At 62.0% G+C, this 20,529-nt stretch overlaps 1 protein-coding gene across 6 annotated transcripts in view; it reads right to left on the bottom strand.

The window, feature by feature from the left end:
• The window catches only part of Kazn (kazrin, periplakin interacting protein), a 1,015,267-nt gene that overhangs the window by 94,842 nt on the left and 899,896 nt on the right, over positions 1 to 20,529 (bottom strand). For all 6 annotated transcript variants that reach the window (XR_007109512.1, XM_047558680.1, XM_047558689.1 and 3 more), the window contains one exon: positions 7,312 to 7,503. Coding sequence is in view for 5 of the 6 variants with exons in the window: in XM_047558680.1 (XP_047414636.1) it covers positions 7,312 to 7,503 (192 nt within the window). In the remaining variant the exon portion in view is untranslated. The remainder of the gene's footprint in view (positions 1 to 7,311; positions 7,504 to 20,529) is intronic.

Here is a 20,529-nt window from a genome sequence, read left to right on the forward strand (position 1 = left end):
GATCCTACGTAAAAGGATCTGTGTCGGGGATGGTGAGAGTCATGGCTGGCAAGGCTCCCAGCCTTGCAGGGTCCCCGCCCGCGCGGTGCTAGAGATGGCTTTAGAGGCACCTGCAACGTAATCGAAGATGCTAAGCAGCTGAAAGGGAGGCTGTATGTGGGAACTCTGGGCTCGCCCTGCAACTGCTTGGTAAATCTCCAAACTACCGTAAAATTAAATGATCAACTGGATCACATCTGGGGTTTAAGAAGACTTCAAGAGGATCTGCTCACAATACTTAAAAGTAGCTGATGGTACATCAGGAAGATGTTCTGCCCGCAGAGTTGAACTTTCTGGAAGCTTCTACTGAGTCCTGAGATTCACCAGTCAAGAGCCTTCCATATCAGGGCTGGGGGGCTGGAGGACACCCTGAACAGCCCTGAGGGCCACCCGGCGAGGACTGGGGCTGAGGAAGGTGGTGGTGGCTTCGGGGAACACACAGATGCCACCGAGTGTGAACAGGAAGGAACGAGACCAAGAACAGAGAGTAGGTGTGGGCAGGCTGCAGGAGACACGGAGGGGCTTTCCACACCCACACGGCGCTGTGGTGACGACGCGTGTACGCAAAGCAAGAGGCACAGCCGTCCTGGCGGGTGACGCATCCCTCCATTCAGCAGCCACCTGGGCCACCCACTGTCTGCAGACCCACTGACACGTGCAGCTCAGCGAGCTGGCCTGCCGGACCTGAGAACAATGGCTTCCCACCTCTGCGCCCTCGGGGCTCAGGATAAGGTCTGCAATCCAAAACCCTTCAAGGCAGGGCTGTCTACACCAGGGACCCTCTTTTCCAGGCCCAGAAGGCCATTTACAGAAACACTATTCAACCAGGGAGGCTGGGCTGGGGCAGGTGACTCATTCCGAGGTGGGGCGAGGCCTCGGCAGACATCGCTCACTCCTTCTGTAAGGAGGAAACTCAGAGTCTGGGTCCATGTTCTGTGGCTATGACAGAGGGACTCTGACTGGTGATTTATAAGGAATAGAGGTTTGGTAAGCCCAGGGTTCTGGAGGCTGGAAGGTCCAGGAGCACCCGAGAGCCTTCAAGGTAACGTGGCGAGAGCATCCGTGGAGAGGGGGCCAGGTGTGTTAGGCGGGGCACCTCGTCATCTCATAAAACCACTGATGTGCTCGGGGCCTGTCCTCATGACCTTACGTAACCGTAACTGCCTAAAGGTTCCACTCCCAAACCCCACTACGTGTTACAAAAATCACCACCTGAATCTGGGGGTTAAGTTTCCCGTGCAAGAACTTTGGGCGGATTCACGGAGCACAGTGTCGGACAGACTCTGCTCTGCTCCTCCAGGCTCGTGAGGGTCTGCACAGCGAGAGCGGTCAGCCCTGCTCCGGGTGCTCTGCTCTGCAGGGGCCTATTTTTTTGGTACTGGGGGTTGAACCCAGGGACATGTAACCACTGAGCCACACGTCCCCAGTCCTTTCTTTCTTTCTTTTTTTTTTATTTTGAGACAGGGTCTCACTAAACTGTTGGGTCCTCGCTAAGTTGCCGAGGCTGGAGGAACTTGCGGTCCTCCTGCCTCAGCCTCCCGAGCTGCTGGGATTACAGGCGTGCGCCACCACATCCAGCTTTGCAGGGGTCAACTGAGGAGATGACCCCACACGTGCTAAGTCCTGGGCAAGACCAGCATCCGGGGCTGCCCAGTGCAGGGGAGAAGAAGCTCTCTGCTTGTGCTGGAGTGAATCTTCACAATCGAGGGCTGGAGACTATGCAAATGGCCTTGCAGCTCTGGAGGTCAGAAGTCCACATTGGATCTTGCTGGGCTCTAATCAGGGTGTTGGCAGGGCTGTTTCTGCTGGGGGTTCTGGGGAGGTGGCCCCCACTCCTTGCCCCTGCCTGCTCCCTGCGTCCTCAGGCTGAACAGCTCTGGCCTCTGCTCCTCTCACTCCTCTGCCTCCCTTCCACTTTCAAGGCCCCTTGTGACTGCACTGGGCCCACCAGGGAATCTGGCCGACCTCCTCTCCGGACACCTGACTGGCTACCTTAATTCCCGCCCCTGGGCAGGGAGGTTGGTCAAGACGTTCCCTGAGGACCCAAGCCTGAATGGGGCTGGAAGGAACAGTGGCCATTGGGGAGTCAGGGGAGAACAAAGCCCCAGTATAACGACTCTGGTGGACAGAGGGGAGGGGACACTAGAGGTACATCCAGGAAAGACGTGTCTATCGCCACACGCGCCTCCATGTGCTAGAGGGGCAGAGACGAGGCTGCTGGGCAAACAACCTCAAGGCTGTGAGGTACTTGCCTGCCTTTTTTTTAAACCACATTTAGTATCTGGTGGTTGGTTCAAAAGCCAGCTGACATCTTAGAGACTGTGACGCCAGCACCAAACTCAAACAGTCACCATTATGTTCTTTTTAAATTTTTTTTCTTAGTTGTTGATGGACATTGATTTATTCATATGCGGTGCTGAGAACCGAACCCAGTGCCTCACACGGGCCAGGCAGGCGCTCTACCGCTGGGCCACAGCCCAGCCCCCACAATGTTCTTTACATTAAACAATCACGAATATTTAAAACACCAGCATTTTCCTCAAAGGTGCCTTTGCTGGGGCTGGGGACTTGGCTCAGGGGTAGAGAGCCCTTCCAGAGGCCCTGGCTTCCATCCCAGCACACACACACGAGGATGCACCCAACAAGCAGTAAAAGCTCTTCATTTTGCTAAAGTTTGATCGCCCAAGTAAAAATGCCCTTTTAATGAAATGGCGTACACACTTTTGGGTCTTGTGCTGCATACCAAAGAACAGCGGCTAACTCAAAAACATGTGCGGCTGTTTAAGTTGCAAGCTAAACTAGCCACCTTTGCACAAACCATTTGTGCTGGAGCAAACGAAACTTCTAAGCCACGGTATCTGGCCAAGGGGTGAACTAAACGTACAAATGAACCGAGATACTCTTACCTCTAGGAAAACCATCGCCAGCATCTGTCTCCAATGATAAACCTTGGGCAGCGGAGCAAAAAAAATCAAAAGTTCTACCACCACGACATTAAGAGCTTCTCAGTTCTTGAGGCCTTTCTGAGGAGGCTGGCGGCGATGTCGACACAGGCCATGTTTTGATACTGGAAACACATCAACACTCGGAAGATCACAATTCAGGAAGCCTATGATCAACGTATGATGTTTTTATAAAAATCGCATTTGAGGTCGGGCCACAGTGGCGCACGCCTGTAATCCCAGTGGCTCGGGAGACCCAGGCAGGAGGATCGCAAGTTGGAGGCCCGCCTGGGCAACTTAGTGAGATGTTGTCTGAAAATAGAAAAATAAAGGGCTGGGGATGTGGCTCAGTGGTAGAGCACTAGCATGTGCAAAGACCCTGGGTTTAATTCCCATTACAGCAAAAACAAACCAACAACCGGGAAGAAAAAAAGAAATGACGTGAGGATAAAATATCCTTCTGAAGAGCAGAACCGGCCCAGCTGAAGTCAATGCAGCAGCGTACAGGTGGCAAAGGTCTGGGATCCGCAGAGCAACAACCCTCAGTAAACTCTCGCCCAGAGAGCGCAGTGTGGCATCGGGGAATGTCCGTAATTAAGACAGCCCTCTGTTCAGCCACAGAGCTGTGTGATGCCAGATTTTCAACCAAAACAGCACATTGCAAAAGACCGAAGGAGCAGAGAGGGGAAGCGGCGGCCGCAAAGCCGGACCTCAAAGGCTTCTGCAGAAAAGGCTGAGAACCAGGCCCCTGCTCACGCAGACCCTTCCGTTTGGGAAAATACAGTTGCTGCTCGTGGCACAAGGATTCTAGTTACGCTAAGATATAATGGGTTCATTATTATTTGAAAAGAAGTTATTGAATATCGAGACCTTTTTTTCCAGTTTGAATTTTTAGAATGGTAAACGGGAATTTCAGACATAGCAACAAAAACTTTGTGGGATGCTCAGTTCTGTGGATATGTAAGGGGGTCCTCGGATCAGAAAGTTGGAGTGATGCTGTCCCAAGAAAAGGATTTAGTTGCATGATCTTTATTGGCATGTTGTGTGACAGGTTATATAACAGCAGAGAAAGAGGGAGAGAGAGAAAGTGGAAATGACTTAAATGTCCAATAACAGGAAAATGGCTAAATAAATTATGGTGCCTCCACTTGGGAGCACATTATATCGTCGTTAAAAATTATGTTTTCAAAGAGTATTTATTGTTGTGGGAAAACGCTCAGCACATTCAACATGCTGTTAGAGGCTGAAAAATGAAAGAAGCAAATTTCCATCACCATTGTTTCCACGATGCCTTGATTGGCAGGGAAGTCATGAAACGGAGGAGCCGGGAGAAATCGCGACACCCGTCTCCCCGGTTGCAGTCGCACCGCGTGTGCAGGACGGGGTCAGGCGGGGACTCAGGGGCAGTCACACGTGACCGGGCTGTTCCCTGCTCAGCACGCAGGGCTTCTGCTCTAGGCTCACGAGGGGACCACGCTCCTGAATCAGACACCCCACCCTCGCCCCCAGGGAGCAAAGGCAGCTTCCACGCCCCTGCCCCCGCTTGCTCCTCCTCATTGCTTCAACGCTGGAACCATGGACTGCGCTTTGGGGTCTGCTGGAGGCCCTAATCCTAAAATTCAGGTCTCGGCCAAACCGCAAGGCCAGGGTGGGGGCGGGATGCCAAGTGGCCTCTGTGTCCTCCCCACAGGGACAGCGGTTGTTAGCAGGTGGTGCCCAACATCTGCTGCTGGCTTTGCTTGGGCCCCTGTTCTCAGGCTACTCGTCACAGCACAGAAATGCCTCCTCCTGCCCACATCTGTCTGCAATTTACGCACCACGCGCTGCGGCGGGTGAGGAAGCATCTTTATGACTGCGGAGTTCCAGGATGCGCCAGGTGGCCTGCGGTGCCCGGCCCAACGCCTTGCAGGGCACTGCTACCCTGAGCCTGGAGGGGCACCAGGGAGTCTCAGATCTGGGCCACCCCTAATGCCAGTCAGGCAGCCAACAGTGCCCAGCAGATCCAGGGAGGTCTGCCAAGGCCCTGCCACCTGATCATCACTAAGTATCTGCAGTAACAGTACCCGGCGCTGAGCCAAGTGCCTTCTATCTCATTTAGTCCTTCCGACCCAGGGAGTCATGACTATTATTAGCACCCATGGTAAGCACAGTTATTACTATTAACCTCACAGCAAAGGAACTAGAGCTCAGAGAGGCTGAGGAATTTCTATAAGATCACACAGCTAGCAAGTGTCACAGCTGGGGTGCAGTCCAGGCCTGACCCTGGAGCCTCCATCCCCATGACTGAGCTAGCCGGCCTCTGTCTCCTGCATCCAGACCGGCTGCATCCCAGGGAGCCGCAGGCAGAGGCGACACGAGGCGTGCGGGAGGGCGTGAAATGTCTCTGCCCCGGCTGCTGGTGACCTCTGTGACCTTGGCCAAGCCACCCAACCTCCCTGACCTCGTTCGGGTGTCTGAGGTGGAGGGTTCAGGCTCCAGCAGGACTGGGGCGAGTGGCCGAGGAGGGTTTCTGGACAGACCTGGCGCAGAGCTCCGCCTGGCTGGACTCTGACAAGTCCCGGCTGCCCACGTCACTCCTCCTGCAGGGGAGCCGCCCAGGAACCCGGCGGACCTCTGGGTGAGGCCACAGGCCGCTGGCGATGGACAGGAGAGCTTCCTGCACCGAGCTGGAAGGAATCACCTGCTGCAGACCCTCCTGGGCTACAGCTGCCTGTGGTCAACCGTGGTCTGAGAATATCGCGTAGAAAATTATAAAAACAAACAATTCCTAAGTGTTAAGGGACTCTCGATACGGGAGCCGCTGTGGCTGTCCTGCTTTATTCTGTTATGGTGGGTCTCTTCCGGGGCGGGGCCTGCTCTTCGCAGGTGGAGCTTCAGCATCGTGTGCACGTAGGAGACAACGCCTGACAACACAGCTGGGCAGCGGCTGTGGGTCCCGGCACCCCGGCAAACTGGGGGCCCGTGCGCGATTCTGCATGCTGTGGGCATGGCGTCCCCCAGCAGGGCCTGGAAACAGGCTCAGAGAAGCTAGGGTGTCTGTCCCCAGGCTCGGGAGCGGTGGGGACATGAGCTGACTGCCCTGCCTCTGGGTCCAGGGACCTCCTCCTCCCACGTCCTAGTGAGCAAGTACGGGTGGGAACTCAGCCTGGCCAAGGATGGGGAAGGTGGGGCGCTGTGTCCCTGGAAGAGAGGCTGGGGACGGTGGCTGAGGGGCAGCTTCCCGCACAGCCCCACTCTCCACAGGACCAACACGCTCCGAATGACCCAGGACGTCCGCCTGAACCACCCGGCCCGGCGATGCCTTCACGGGAGACTCCCAGGACCTGGGGCCCCACCCGGGGAAGGCACGTGGGGAGACGCTGGCATCCGGGATGCGGGTGGTCCACAAAGACCTGTCTGACCGCTGGCGGCTGTGTGAACAGCAGGCTCAGGTACTGGCCAAACGGCACCCCAAGCGTGCCGCCTCGGCTGGGCCCCAAGGCACACCACGGCCAACCCACTGTCTCTGTGACCCCGCCAGACAAGCTCCCCACGGGAGGGCGGGAGGTCCATCCCGCTCGGCAGCACAGACACGCGCTGGGTCCCGGCTCTCCCTGGACATCGACTCCCCAGGCTTCCTGGAAAGCTCGTTTCCTTGAGTCCCCAACCCCGCGAGGAGCAGACCCCGAGGCTCCCCCCAACCCCTGGTCTCAGGCCCGAGTACCCCAAGCGCTGCACCAGCTGGCAGGTCAGACGAGGGCTTTTGACCTTTTTCAAAGAACCCGAGACTTTCCTGAGCCCCCAGAGGGGGTGAGGTCTCCTAGGAGACAGGGAGAGGGAGCTGCTGGGTCCCCAGCCAGCTCCAGGGAACCAGGCCGGACCCTCGGTGCTCTGGCTGACCCAGTGCTAGAGCAGATTTCACATGGTGGCCGGGGTTCCACGTCCATCTGGTCAAGACACCACCTGGACACCTCCACCGTGTCCCTTCCCGCTCCTCCCCGGGCGCCTAGCCGGCATGCTCCGTTCTTAGCGGGAAGCGTGAGCAGAGGCCGGAACCCATCCTGCAGAGCCCCAGGGTGAGCCAGAGGGACAGGTGGGACACAGACGCCTCTGAGCCAGGAACCAGTCCAGCCACGCTGTCGCCAGGGGCGGGAGAGAGACCCACCACTGGGTCCGCCTCCTGGTCCAGCTAAGAGCCCACCCGTGATTCACGCCCCACGGGAGGGGCCCACGGCCAGCCCCGGTGGACGGTGCGTGGCGGCTCCCTGCAGGAGGGTACGAGGGCCACGCCTCGAGACAGGTCCGCCCCCCAGGAAGCGCCGGGCGGAGCGCGGCCGAGCGCGAGACTCACCCTGCAAGGCCTCTTTGGCTCTGGCCAGCTCCTGCTCCTTCTGGGCCAGCTGGACCCTGAGCTCGGTGGCTGAGAGGACCTCGGAGGCCTTGCCGCCCTGCGCCTCCTCCAGGTCCTTGGCCAGCATCTCCTTCATCTGCCGGAGAAGGTGAACTTCCTCCTGGAGCCGAGACACTTCCTCCCGCAGGAGCACTAGGGGAGAAGGGCACAGCGTTAGAGGGCGCGGCTGGTCACCACTCTCCTGGGGCACTCAGAGGTGCTCTGGCTTCTCAGTGTGCTTTTCCGGCGTTCCCTGCGGGTGTGCAGGGAGGACCCGCCCCCACCCCGAAGCCAGACCTCATTCCCGAGGGTCCAGCCCCTCCCTGGGCCCCACCCAGCCTGCAGAGACCCCCAGCCTGCCACGGTCCCGGGGCGCCATGCTACTGCCACCACCCTGTGGGTGTGCACCCAGTGGCCAAGTCTTAGCAGTGCCCACCACAGTCAGGAGCACAGCGTGTGGTCACGCGTCCTAACGCCATCTCAGGTGCTCCCCTGAGCCCAAGGCAGGTGCCATCACGACCCCATGGAACAGAATAGGAGGTAGAGGCTGAGATTAGGCAGCTCAGGAGGTCACAAGGTTGCCCGGGGACAGTGACGCATGCCTGTAATTCCAGCAGCTTGGGAGGCTGAGGCAGGAGGATCGCGAGTTCAAAGCCAGCCCCAGCAACTTAGCAAGGCCCTAAGCAACTCAGCGAGACCCAGTCTCTAAATAAATACAAAAAAGGGCTGGCGGTGTGGCTCTGTGGCAAAGCGCCTCTGGGTTCAATTCCCAGTACCAAAAATAAAATAAAAATAAATAAACACATAAAGCGAGCGGGCGGCGCGTCTGCAGGAACAGCAACACCAGCCGCTGAGGGTCCCGCGGCACTTGAATCCAGCTCCGGGACAGCAAGTCCCCAGGGATGAGGCTGAGGAGAGCACAGCGTCCCCTCCCCTCAGGCCCAGAGGCACTAGCACCCCACAGGGAGAGGGGGCCGCTGTAGCGTTCCACTAGCTTGGCCCCGCAGGCCGATGACCCCTCTCCGGGTCTGCTCGCCTGAGCTACAGCCAACAGCAGGCCACCACGGGAGGCGGCCGCACAGACCGCTGGGGGACGGCTCTTCAGTGGCTCATCACCAAGGTAAACAAACCTCCCCTTGGAGACATGGCAGGGACGTTCTGAAACCTGAAGCAGGCCTGAGGCTCTGGTGTGGCCCCAACTCATGCGCCCTCCGCCTGTCCCCACGGGCCAGCCACCGGGTCCGTCCCTGGAACACGCACACCAAGCTGTCTCCAGCCTCAGGGCCTTTGCCCCTGCGGTTCCCTTCCCCACTTCTGTGGCCGCCTCCTCACTGAGACGTCTGCACCTGGCCTCGGCTTTCTCTGGCCTCCTGGACGCCGCTCCTCAACTCTTTATTGATCGGACTCTTTCCAAGCTGAAGGTCAGCGTCGGGGTGGGAGGGCGGAGGCCCTGGGCATCCACCCTGGCACCAGGCGAGCTCAGGGCCATCCGCCCTGCCCCTGAGCCTCCAGGGCTCAGCCACGAGCTCATAATCTGCCCTGGGTACTTGTCTAGTCGTCAGCAATGCCAAGGCCCGGGAGTCCTGTCCAGTGGTCTCCCTGTGCCTGGGCAGCACGTGGCACCCAGTGGCCCTGAGGGGCATCTGATGAGTCTTCAGTCTCGCCCCACCTCCCTTCCTGCTCCGAGAGGGCGCTGGGAGGGGCCAGGGCGTCCCGCGAGGACCGGGGGACATCCGGCAGCTGCCCCGGGAGGCACATCCCATGGAGCCTGGGGGCGCCATCCTCACCCCTGAAGGTCACACACAGAAGGGTGTGGTGGGTACCGCCTGGGTCGCCAGGCCTCGGCCAGGAGGGTGAGCAGGTCCCCCTGCCCCCAGCCTGACACCCACCCCTGGTCAGCTTCGGGGTCCCTGCGGGCGGGGCAGCGCCTCCCGTCTAAGGCGCTCCACCCGCCCAACTCCCTGGCTTCCTCTGGTCTCCAGGGGAAGTGGGGCAGACCCGGGGCAGAGCCCGGGGCAGAGCCGGGCCCAGGGCAGGGGGCCCAGGCCGTCGCCCCTCCACGCCCGGGGGCCCTCAGAAAGGGGCTGGTGACGGTGCCAGGACCTCGCCCTCCTCCACCACCCGGAGGCCGCCCTGGGTGCAGTGCCCGTGTGAGGGAGGCTCCAGTCACCTCCTGCCCGCAGCCCCCTCCCCGTCCTCCCCCAGTGCAGGCCCCCAACGCTGGCCCCTGGCCTGCGCCTGCGCAGCCCCGCCCACCTGAACTCGCGCCACAGGTCTCGCCCTCAGGGCCACAGCCCAGGGGAAGTCACAGCTCCCGGCCTTCTGACTGGCTGCCCAGGGCCTTAGACAACCTCCAGGAACCCTCACTAGTGTGGGAGGCTGGCGTGGGAGGCTGGCGTGGGCGGGGCAGGCCCTGTGTCCCCCTGCTGGGTCTCAAGGGTGCTCATGGCAGGCAGCACACACCCCGCTGCTCAGTCTGTCCAGCGGCTCCACCCATCCAAGAGGCCACCAGCACCTGCCCCCTGCCACGCATGCCTCAGCCTGGGCCCTGGGGTCACCACGCAAGGCCCCGCCACGAACCCAGGTGGGAGGACCCGCTCACCAGGGAGCAGGCCATGTGCAGGCACTGGGCTGCTCAAGGGCAGGACGGGCCGTCCAGGCCTCTGGAGGGCTGCTGGGGCCCCTCCCTGCCTCTGTTACGAGCTCTGCGGAAGGGAGAAGGGACAGCCTGGGCCTCCAGAGGCCCCAGAGCGCAGCGGCACACACCAGCAAGCGGACCAGGGCGGGCTCCATCTGCGGGAGCACCAGGCCATCCTGCAGGACGGGCCGCTGGCCGTCCAGGGTTAAGAGGTGGCCGTGGGGCAGGACGAGGAGGCTGGAGGCCAGAGGTGCCTGAGCCCAGCACGTGGGAGCCAGGGGAGAGAGCAGGAGGAAGGCCGGGGAGGCCAGGAGACAGAGGCCCTGCCCCAGCTCCATGGCCCCTGCTGGCTGGCCACCTCGGGCTATACCCAAGACTCTGGAACTTCCTCTCCCTCATCAATGGTCCTGAATTGCCCATCCTACCAGGTTCCTGTCCCCACGACTCACCAAGAGTCTGTCTCACAACAAAATGGGGCTGCTGAGGTGCGTCCGTCTGCACGTGACCCTGCGGGTGAAGGCGAGGTCCTGCGCTTTTCACCCTGGGGAAGCTCCCGAGTGTGGGGCAGACAGCGGAGCCGAGAGACCTGGCCTCCGCCCCAGGCCCAGGCAGGGGTCCCGACCTTGCACAGACCTGTGTCATTACTTGAGGTCTCGGGTGTCACCTATGCTGTGGGCTGTCACCCACTGGGGTTCCCAGATGTAGCATAAGGAAACAAAGCAAAGAGGATAAAGGCCCAGGGGCAGAGAGCGAGCCGCAGAGCAGCCGCGGGTGCCTCCGGCCCAAGCACGGCTGTCAGTGCCGCACCCGGTGCTCATGTTGACCTGGAATTCGGTCTAACGGGCGATTTGCTTCAATCCAGCAGCTGTACCCACTGCCCACCCACAGCGACGCAGGGCAACCCAAGAGCTGGCTTCAGCAGGACGCCTCGCAGGGGTGGGGCGGGGAAGGCAGGGACCCAGCCTCTGCTGCGCCCAGGTCAGGGCGGAGACCAGGTGGGCGGTGCTGTGCCCACCCGGCCCCACCCTCCAGCCAGCCCAAGGGAGCGCCTTGGGCGCAGGAGGGCGGGGCGCAGGTGAGGCACCTGCGGAGACAAGCCTTAGGAGGCCGGGCTGGAAAAACAGCTGGTGGAAAGCGGAGCGCGGCCCAGCCAGCTTCCTGAGTGCGCCTGCCCCAGCTGAGCAAGAGCCCCGACCCGCAAGCGGAGGGTCCCGGGGCAAGCGCAGGGCACAGCAGAGCCCCAGGCGGCCATGCCCCGCCCTGAGCCTCCCCGGTTCAAAAGCAGGACCCAGGACCCGGGCAGCTCAGGGGTGCAGCACTGGCCTAGCATGCACGAGAGGCTGGGTTCCACCCCAGACCACAAAACACATCAAAAACACACACAAAAAAACAAAGCTCAAGAGACACGTGGCGCAGTCTGCCACATCGCCAGGCACCATGATGTTCAAAACTGGCCGTCCCCTCCGCACAGAGTGGACCTGCAGAAACGAGGAAGAACTGGATTGGAAGACTAGGGTTTCTGTCTCCGAGCGACTACTAGGTTGCTGTGTGACTTTGGGCTAGTCACTGTCCCTCTCTGGGCCTGATGATATCAGTGGAATCTCTCCCCTTGGCAGAACTGAGACCCTGGACTGTCCATGGCTGCCCTGTTCAGCCTGGTAGTCACCAGGCACAGGTGGCTATCTAGGTGTAAATTATTAAATAAAATAAAATGAACACCCCAGCCCCTGGCTGCGCCGTCTGCATCCCAGGAACACACAGTGGCTAAGGCACAAAGAAAGAAGCCATGTGCTCACTGGCACTGGGCACAGCCCGGGCTGAAGGCCCACCGGCGGGTCGGACCTTTGGCCGGGGGCAGGGGGACCTTCTGGAGACCTGTCCTGCCGGTGCCCAAGCACCAAAAGAGCAAAGGACAATCTGCACCTTCTGCCAATGCTGGACAGCCACAGGGCCCTCGCTCCCCTGGGCAGGGGGCCGGTAGTGGCGGAAAGACGTGAGGCCAAAAACAGCCACAGAGCCGTGGAGTCCTCTGGGCTGCGGGGACGGAGCAAGCGTTGCTGGGAGACCCACTGGCCTGCCCCAGGGAGCCGCCGTTACCAACGGTGCTGCCCAGCGGCGCTGCCCGGGCAACCCTTGGCACGCAGGCTGGCAGCACCGGGCCCAGGTGCCTCTTCCCCAAAGGTGAGGGGCTGCTGCGGCCCCCCAGGGAGGATGGGTCCAGGAGCCGGCCACAGGAGCTCGGGCAGGACCTGCCCTTCCCGGCCCATTTCTTTCAGTTTGCAGGGGCGATGGGTTGTTTTTGTGTAAATGGGACTCCCAGCCTCCCTTGCAGCTAGGGTTGCCCATGTGACTCAGTTATGGCCATTGGAGTACAGGAAAGGTCTCTGAGAAGGACTGTCCTTTAAGAAAAAAGGCTCTGCTCTTTTCCCACCTTTTATCTTGGACAGTGGATTTAATGGCTGGAGCTCCAGCAGTCACCTAGTAGCAAGGAGGCCACCTCTCGCCCTCTGAGGTTCTTGATGAGTTACAGATTTATAAGCAAATAGAACACTTAGTGTGGCTCATCAGCACAATTGCATCTCTGCTGACACTTTGAACACACCACACACGCTGCAGACTTGGTGTGCCTTACGCCCTAACTAGAGTGGTCAGCCCAGTGATCCACGAGGCAGGTGCCGTCACCACCGCCCTGCCTTGGGCTGGGGTACCGAGGCCCAGAGTTCAGTGACTGACAGGTCACGCAGAGTGAGGACCAGAGTGGAGCGTGAGCCTCGCTGGTGGAGCTTCTGCACCGTAGGGGCCTGAGGGGTCGTAGGGGCCACGCGGTGAGCTGATCCCGGCTGTGCAAGGCCCAGCCCACACACTACCAGGTGGCCAGCACCGCCAGGTCTCAGGGGACCCGTCGTGTGGCCTGTCGCTGACCGAGACACGGTTATGCACAGGACGCTATCACCCCTAGGGAGGAACCAAGGCTGAGGGGCACCGGTGTCCAGGCGGCAGAGCCCAGGTGGCTGGGGCTTGGAGTGGGGGACAGCGGGGGTGGAGGCGCCCTGCAGGAGCAGCTTGCCATGCCGCCCACAGCAGAGGCGGCCAGCAGCCCTGCGCAGCTGCTGGACGGAGGTGGCCGGACCCAGCGGCGGCTCCACAGAGCAGGGCCCTGTCCGTGGCAGCCAGCACCCCGGCCGGCACGGCTCCCCAGACTCACAGTGAGGGGCCGAGCTTGGCAGGTGGGCAGGCGGGCAGGTGTGGAGCCAGCCGGGGGTCAGACCTGGCTCCCCCTCTGCCCAGCTGCGTGACCTGTGAAGTGACCTCCGAATCCTCATCCAAAACAGAAAACGGGCCAAGACCAGGGTTTTGGTCGACCTGACCTCCAAATGGAACATTCTGGAAGGTGCTGAATGGGGGTCAGGGCAGCTCATCACAGTCTGTGTCTGACAAAGGCACCTCTCCCCACCTCCCAGGGGAAGCTGTGGTCCCAGCACCAGGGTGGCCTTGGTCCTCGAGACCACGGACCCCAAGCCCTGGGTCTCCTGCCCAGCGGGCCGTAGGACAGACACACGGACGCGTCCGAATGGGGTCTGAGGCCAGTCATCCCGTCCAGAAAGGGAGGGAGGAAGAAGAGTTGGGGGCTCTGGGTGGCGGCCAGACAAGGTGCAAGAGGCACGTACAGGAGGAGTGGTCCCCAGCCACTGTCGCGGGGACACCCTGCTACGTGGCCAAGCACCCAGCTGCCCAGACCCTGGCCTCCGACCGCCCCGAAGGCGGGTCTGTGTGTGACTCACGCCTCGAGGACACCGCAGACCACAGGGTAAGGCGGTTCCAATTTCCCTTCAAAAGCCCATTTTTACAGCCGCCAAAGCAGATCCAGGTCCAGAGCCCCGCAGCCCACGTCCCCGCAGGTCCCAGCCAGAGGCACCTGGGCCCAAGGCTGCCCATCTCAGCAGCATGGTGGACGGAGCTCATCCCCAGATGGAGGGACGCCTGCCCGGGAAGTCCCAGGGCGGTCGCTTGAGCAACACACCCTGTGGGAAAGAACCGAATGTCCCCAGGACCGTCCCTTGCATCCCATGGCCAAGGATGGGTCACCTCTGATGACCCGGCCTGCTACTGTTGGCGTTCCATCTTGCAGAGGCCTTGGCTGCTGCCCGAGCTCCTGGCTGCCCTGCACTGAGGCTGGTCCCCGTCTCACTGAGTCCGCACGCGGGCCATGGGGACCCCCGAGGTGGGGTGCAGGCCCAGCCCAAGCCTGGGGCCTGAAGCTGCCCCTCCACGGACCAGATCAGCATGGCTGGGCGCACGGGTGCTGCCTTCAAGGTCCTTCTTATTACTGGGTTTGGGACAAGTGCCATCCGGGTGCTGGTCTCCGTAGGTGGTGGTGACGCTGTCACCCCCAGGGAGTCTCTAGCCAGATGCAAAGGCTCCTGTGGGCCGTGAGAGAAAGCAAGCAACACTCAGGCTAGACAGCGGCAGGACCAATGTGCACGTCACCCAGTGCACCCAGAGCCTGGGGAGCAGCGTCCTCGGAGTGGACCCAGGGCAGGGGTGGGGCCTTGGCCAAGAGACCAGGGAACCCCTCTGCTCTGTTCCACGGGGGCAGCGTGTGGTGGGAAAGAGGTGCGTCTCAGCTGCCTGGGACACTCCCTCCGCCGCTGGAGTGGCTGGTCACCTTGCCCGGTGACGTCTGTAGCATCTCTGGGCCCTCATGCGTGCGGGGACAGCTCGAGGCCTCCATGTGCATTAATTCTCAATCCTCCCAAGAGCCCTGGGCCCTGGTCCCCACCCTGCAGGGAACTGAGGCACAGGGTGGTCCTGAGGTGTAGCCCCTACCTGGAACCCCCGAGCGACACCCTCCAGTGCGGACAAGGAGGCCGTGGGACTGCGGGCCAGGCAGGCGAGGCCTTGTGCTCACCCCTCCTCGGGACCCCCAACTGGGCGGAGACCCTCCAGGTGCCCTGAAGAGCCGCCACTAATTCCTGACATCCGAGTGGGGCTGGGGTCCTGGTCCTGGGCAGCCCGGGCGGCAGCTGCCACGCCGGGCCTGCTGCAGATCCAGCTCCTGTGGGTCCCGCAAGCTCTACGAATGGCTGGAGCCGCCTCTGGGCCACTCAGCAGGGGCTCCCAGACCCAACACTCGGCCGTGTGCGGCCACGGAAGCTGCAAAGCAGCCCCAAGGGCAGCTTCCGGACCACCTGGGCCTGGCGGGGGTGGGCGTGGCCTTGGCCTGGCTTCCCGCAGGCCCCGTCCACCCTCGGCGGACCCTCAGTGGGAGGAGCTGGACACAGCATGGTCTCCTCAGGCTCCATGGTCCCCAGGTGGCCTCTCCCGGGGCCCCCGGCCCCCGCCTGTGGAGAAAGGCCCACCCGGCCAGAAACGGGCCTGGGCAGCAGACGGGAGCTGGGCTGTGACTGCGGGGACGTCCCTGCTCTCTGGGCCTCTGTCACCTGATCCTGACACTCATAGGTGACAGGAGGCAAGCCCCCCACAGGAGGGCGCCCTCAGCGCACCCACCCACTCCTCTACAGGACCCCCAGGTCGGCCCGCCCGGGGAGCCGCCTGGTACTTCCTGGCAGGCATGGCGGACGCATCCGCTGCCCTGGGCTTTGCCTCCCGTTTCACGTGGTCGCTCTCCCTCGGGGGTTGGATCCACCTTCCCTGCAGCCGCACGGCCACCTGGGGCCCAAGCGCTCCGCAGCTCACCCTCACCAAGCACGTGGCCAGGGACTGGGGAGGGACCGAGGTGCCTGCCCTGGAAGGGTCACCACGGAGGCGGTTCCCCGCCTGCAGGAAGTGGAGGACCCGGGCACGCAGCTCGCTGTCAGGCAGAACCGGAACCGGGGCCCGGGCCGCAGCGGGAGCTGCCTCCCGTCCCAGTCGAGTGTGCGAGGCTCCCTCGGCAGAGGATGCTGCACCGCGAAGTGTGTGACCCTCCAAATACACGATCGATCGTGTGGAGGGGAGGGGAGCCGGCCACGCGGGCAGCTGGCCCCTCAGCTCCCGATGGGCACTGACCGCGACGACGGCTTCCCCAAAGCCTGGCCCAGGCTCCGCCGTGCTGCAGGGGGCATGGGAGAGGGAGGGCTGGCCACCCTGAGGACCGGGCGGCCACTGCCCTGGAACACCTTCCCCTAGGGACGAGAAGCAGGCCGCGGCAGCACCTGGCAGGTCTGGTGGCTGAGGGGACGGGCCTGGGATTTCCCCCGGAACGAGGAGGCGGCGCGGCAGGCCTGCTGAGCCCCAGAGCCAGGCCTCCTCCGAGCGGCCGGCTCTCCTCCCTTCTCTGCCCCAGGTTTCTGCCTGTGCCCCTTGGACTGGGCATCAGATGCATCTGTCCAGCTGGCATTTGTGCTCCTTCTTTTTGACACAGAACCTTCCTTTTCTTTTGGGAAACACCCCACCATCAGCACCTGCACTTCAGGGATAGAAATTTGACCCAGTCTGACGGATCAGAGCACTGAATCACCCTGGCCACTGTGACTGGGTCAGAAGGGGGCATGTGACCTAAGCCAGGCCACCAGACAGAGCTAATCCCCAGATGAGGATCCATCTTTACTGATGGCCTCAAGCTTAGAGGGTGGAGCTGGAGCTGTTGGCAGCCCTCTTGCCACCATGAGGGGAGTGCCAACAAGACAGAGCCGGTTTCCGGCATGCCTGTGTCCTGGGTCACACCCCACCTGAATTCAGGGCTGTCCCTGGGCTTTTCACTCACATGAGCCAATACACTTCCCTTTGTGTTTCAGCCAGTTAAGATGGATTTTATGTCCCTCGCAACTGAAAAATAACCCTGATGAACTGCTTCCGTGGGGACAGCTGTCTGGGCCCCCAGGGTCCCCACAGACTTGAGGGCTACTTGCTGTCTGCCAAGTGCCACAAGGTATCACTCTTCATTCAGAAACTGGAGGAGAAACAGTGGAGTCCCCCAAACCAGCAGCGAGCACCCACCTCCTGTGGTCAGATTCCAGCTTCGCTGTTTCCTTGCTGCGCCTCCCCAGCTGTGCCAAACCTGGATGGTTCTGCTTCCAGGCTCTTTCCAGACCGTAACCGCCCCAAACAGCCTTTCTCCTCCTCACCCCCCTGCAGGGGTCTTTGGGCACCAGCTACGCACCCACTGGGCTCACCTGAGGGTCTCCACCTGCCTGGTACTGAGCCTGGCCAAATTCTCACCAACGCTCTTTGGCTTGGCAGACATAGAGCCAGAGGTTGGACAGGTGGCTGGCTCACTCCTGGTCCCAGAGCTGGCCGAGGGCACAGCCGATCACGACTCAGAAGTCTGACTGATTCCCAAACTCAAGGACGAGGCCGCAGCCCTGAGTGCCAGGTGGGCATCTCCCCATCCAGATGCCAGGACGGAGCCCCACAGGCGGGCAGAGGCTGAGCTGGGCCTCTTTGAACTTCTGATAATAAAGTGGCCAACTTCCCCCGTCTTGGCTCTGGCAACGCCCCCCAGGCCAGCTCCGGAAGGGAGGTGTCCACTGGGGGACAGCGGCTCAGGTGACACTGCCCACCCTCGCCAAGCATGACTCTGCTCGCCTCCCTCTCCTCCGCCTCCGGGAGGGGACGCGTACATAGCACCAAACCACGGAGGGGACACGAGGAGGCCAGCCAAGCGTCCGCCAGCCCGCGGTGGTGACCAGCCCCTGGGGCACCGAGCACAGGTTCTCACCCTTGACCGCTGGGCTGGACTGTGAGGGGCTGGACACATCGCTGCCATGTGCCCGGCTCAAGGGTTCTAAGTCAGGCACCAACTCAGGTTCAGCACATCGGCGGGTGAGTCAGGCTGAAGGTCCCTCAGGTGGACACAGCCACCAGGGAAGCGGGTGACCCAGGCTGGACCTCACGGTCACACAGGGGCATGGGACGGAAATGCCACACCTGCCAACCCTGCGGCCAACATCAGGTTTTCATGAGGACCTTAACCAACGGTGCCACGCACAACGCCAGAGCCATAGGGCTTGCTGCCTCCCTGGGACCCGAGGTGATGGACGGGGACGGGTGACGGACGGGGACGGGTGACGGACGGGGACGGGTGACGGACGGTTCCTGCCGCTGCGAGACCTCGTGTTCCTCCACTTCACCTCTGCAGAACGATGATGGTTCCGGGCACCAGCAGTGTTTCTGGTCCAACTACTGGGTCCACATCCTGGCTCTGTCCCTTAGTGGCCATCTGACCCTGGCCTTGACCTTGTGGGAGAATGGTGGCCACTTCCCAGGGCTGCCGGGACACTGCACGAGTAATAGATGAAAAGCCCCCAAACAGACTTGACTGGTGTCAGGGAAAAAGCAGCTGCTGCCACCACCAGAGGAGGAGGAGGACGTGCGGCCAGGCTGCCAGGCTGCGTGGACGGCCCTGGGCTCCCGGGGCCCCACAGATCCGCGTGCCTCACTCCCCGACCCGAGCTCGGCCGGGCAGCTGCTCCAGGAGAAACAGCACGCTCCGCAGGCGCTGCCGTCTCACTCAGGGAAGCTGGCAGGGCCGCCTCTCCAAATTGTTTAGCAGTAAAGTCACTAACGAGCCCCGCGCTCACGGCGGCCAGGGTGGGCGTGGGAGGGGCACGGCCGGCCGCCAGCAGGCGCCATCTGGGACTTCTCAGAGGGGCACAGGACCACATCCCCGTGTCCTGATGTGAAACCAGACCCACCCCTGGAAGCCAAGCCGAGGAGTCGGCAGGGGAGGCCCTTCCGGCCGGCATTTCCCACGCTCCAGGGAGCCAGGGTTTCCAGCCAGTCGAGTCAACTGAGAAATCACCTCGGGCTCGGAACCAGCGGGCAGGGTCACGGCGCTGGGAGGCAGGAAAACCCGCTGGACGGGAAGGCCCGGAGGCCAGGGACATGCCACGCTGGGCACAGGCCCACTCCCGGTGACCTGGGGTGGGAGTCCGCTCCTGCTGACCAACGTGGAAATCAAGGCGCAGAGCGTAAGCGGCCCGCCTGGCGGCCCCTGGGCCCCGGCTGTGCTCAGCTGGGTGGCCGGCAGCCGCGCCTTGGCCACACCTCTTACCGGGAGGCTTCTGCAACGTGCCGCAGAGCCACCTGACCCCGACCTTGGCACATGTGACTGTCCCCGCCGGGGACAAGAGGGAGTCTTGACGCACACAAGGTCCCCAGGCCGACGCTACGTTGCAGTCTGAGCTTCTCACGTCTCCTTCCAAGGGCCCTCACGTCTACTGTCCACCCCAAGCCAGCAGGGGCTTCCACTGGGCTCATTAAAGGGCGGCCAACCCAGGGCCCACGATCACAGAGACTCACAGGGAGGCTGGGGTCCAGCGGAGCCTGAGCCAGTCCCCTCGGCCCGCTCCCCCGGCACAGCCCACCCACCATGCAGACCTGAGGACGCAGGGGCCTCTCTGGGCTCCTCGGACCACGCCCGTCCCACCAGGACCACTATCTCTTCAGAGGCCCAAGGAGACCCCGCCCCAGGCCTTCTCCAGAGTCAACATGCTGAGAACTTCAAAGTGGGAGGCTAGCAAGGGACCACCACGTCCCTCCTCCCCTGCAGCCGCGACCTTCAGGGCTCGAGATGAAAAACTGGCTAAAATAACACCCTTCTCTCACTGCGGGGCTGCGGCAGGGTGGGCCACACACTGACAGCACCATGGAGCTCAGGAGCGTGTGGGGCTCTTTGGGCAGGACGGGAGCAGTGGGTGAAGGTCAGAAGCCAGTGGTCCCCCTGCCAGGGGAACCTGAACCCCCACACAGAGCCGCCTGTGCAGCTTCCTGCAGTGAGCAGCTCCCAAGGCACCGTGGCCCGGGGTGGGAAGCGCAACTCTGGCGTCAGGCATCTGGGTTTGAGGCCCTGCCTTGTGCCTCGGTTTCCTCATCTGCAAAATGGGGGCCACGCACCTGTCTGGCAGGGCTGTTGCAGGGACAGGACGTGCAGGACCGGAGCCAGCACAGGGCAAGTCCTGAGCACAGTCTGCGGCTTTCCCCCGCTCCTCCCGCAGAGCCGTTGCTTTCTGGGTTTAAGACCAGCTTCTGCTGGTCAGCATTGTCCCTGGATCCCCAGGGACTTCTAGAACCTTCCGTCCCAAACCCTCAAGTTGAAGCTGCTTGGCTGAGAGGTGTGCAGAGTGGGGCTCCGGGGGCCAGGGCCGGTGCCCAGGAAGAGCACACCCGCTCTAACCAGGGGCTGGCACAGGGGTCCTGCTGCCCACCTCCCCGCTCTCCAGCCTAGGCTTGAGTAGGAGGATGCCTGGAGCGGCTGCTGACATCCCCCGACATCCACCAACATCCCCGACTGGCCGGCTCCCCAACAACCCAAAGGTCAAAAGCTGCCTTCACGCTGCCTCTTGGAGAGCAGAGGAGAAAACTATGCGAAAAATGTCAATGGAAAGAATCCCACGGCTCGGCTCACGCCCACTTCAGCAGAGCCGGAGACCAGACCCAGCACTGTGTCCCGAGAGCCAGCGGCAGACGGAGAGGCCACACGGACTTTGACCGGTTCAGACCAGCTCCCAGGCCGTCCCCTGCCAACCCAGACAGGCACATCCTTCCAAGCCTTTCTGGAACGTCCCGGGCAGGAGGCAGGTACTGTGTGTCCCAGCGCC

This window comes from Sciurus carolinensis, chromosome 1 (genome assembly GCF_902686445.1).
Source record: "Sciurus carolinensis chromosome 1, mSciCar1.2, whole genome shotgun sequence".
NCBI classification, from domain to species: Eukaryota; Metazoa; Chordata; class Mammalia; order Rodentia; family Sciuridae; genus Sciurus; species Sciurus carolinensis.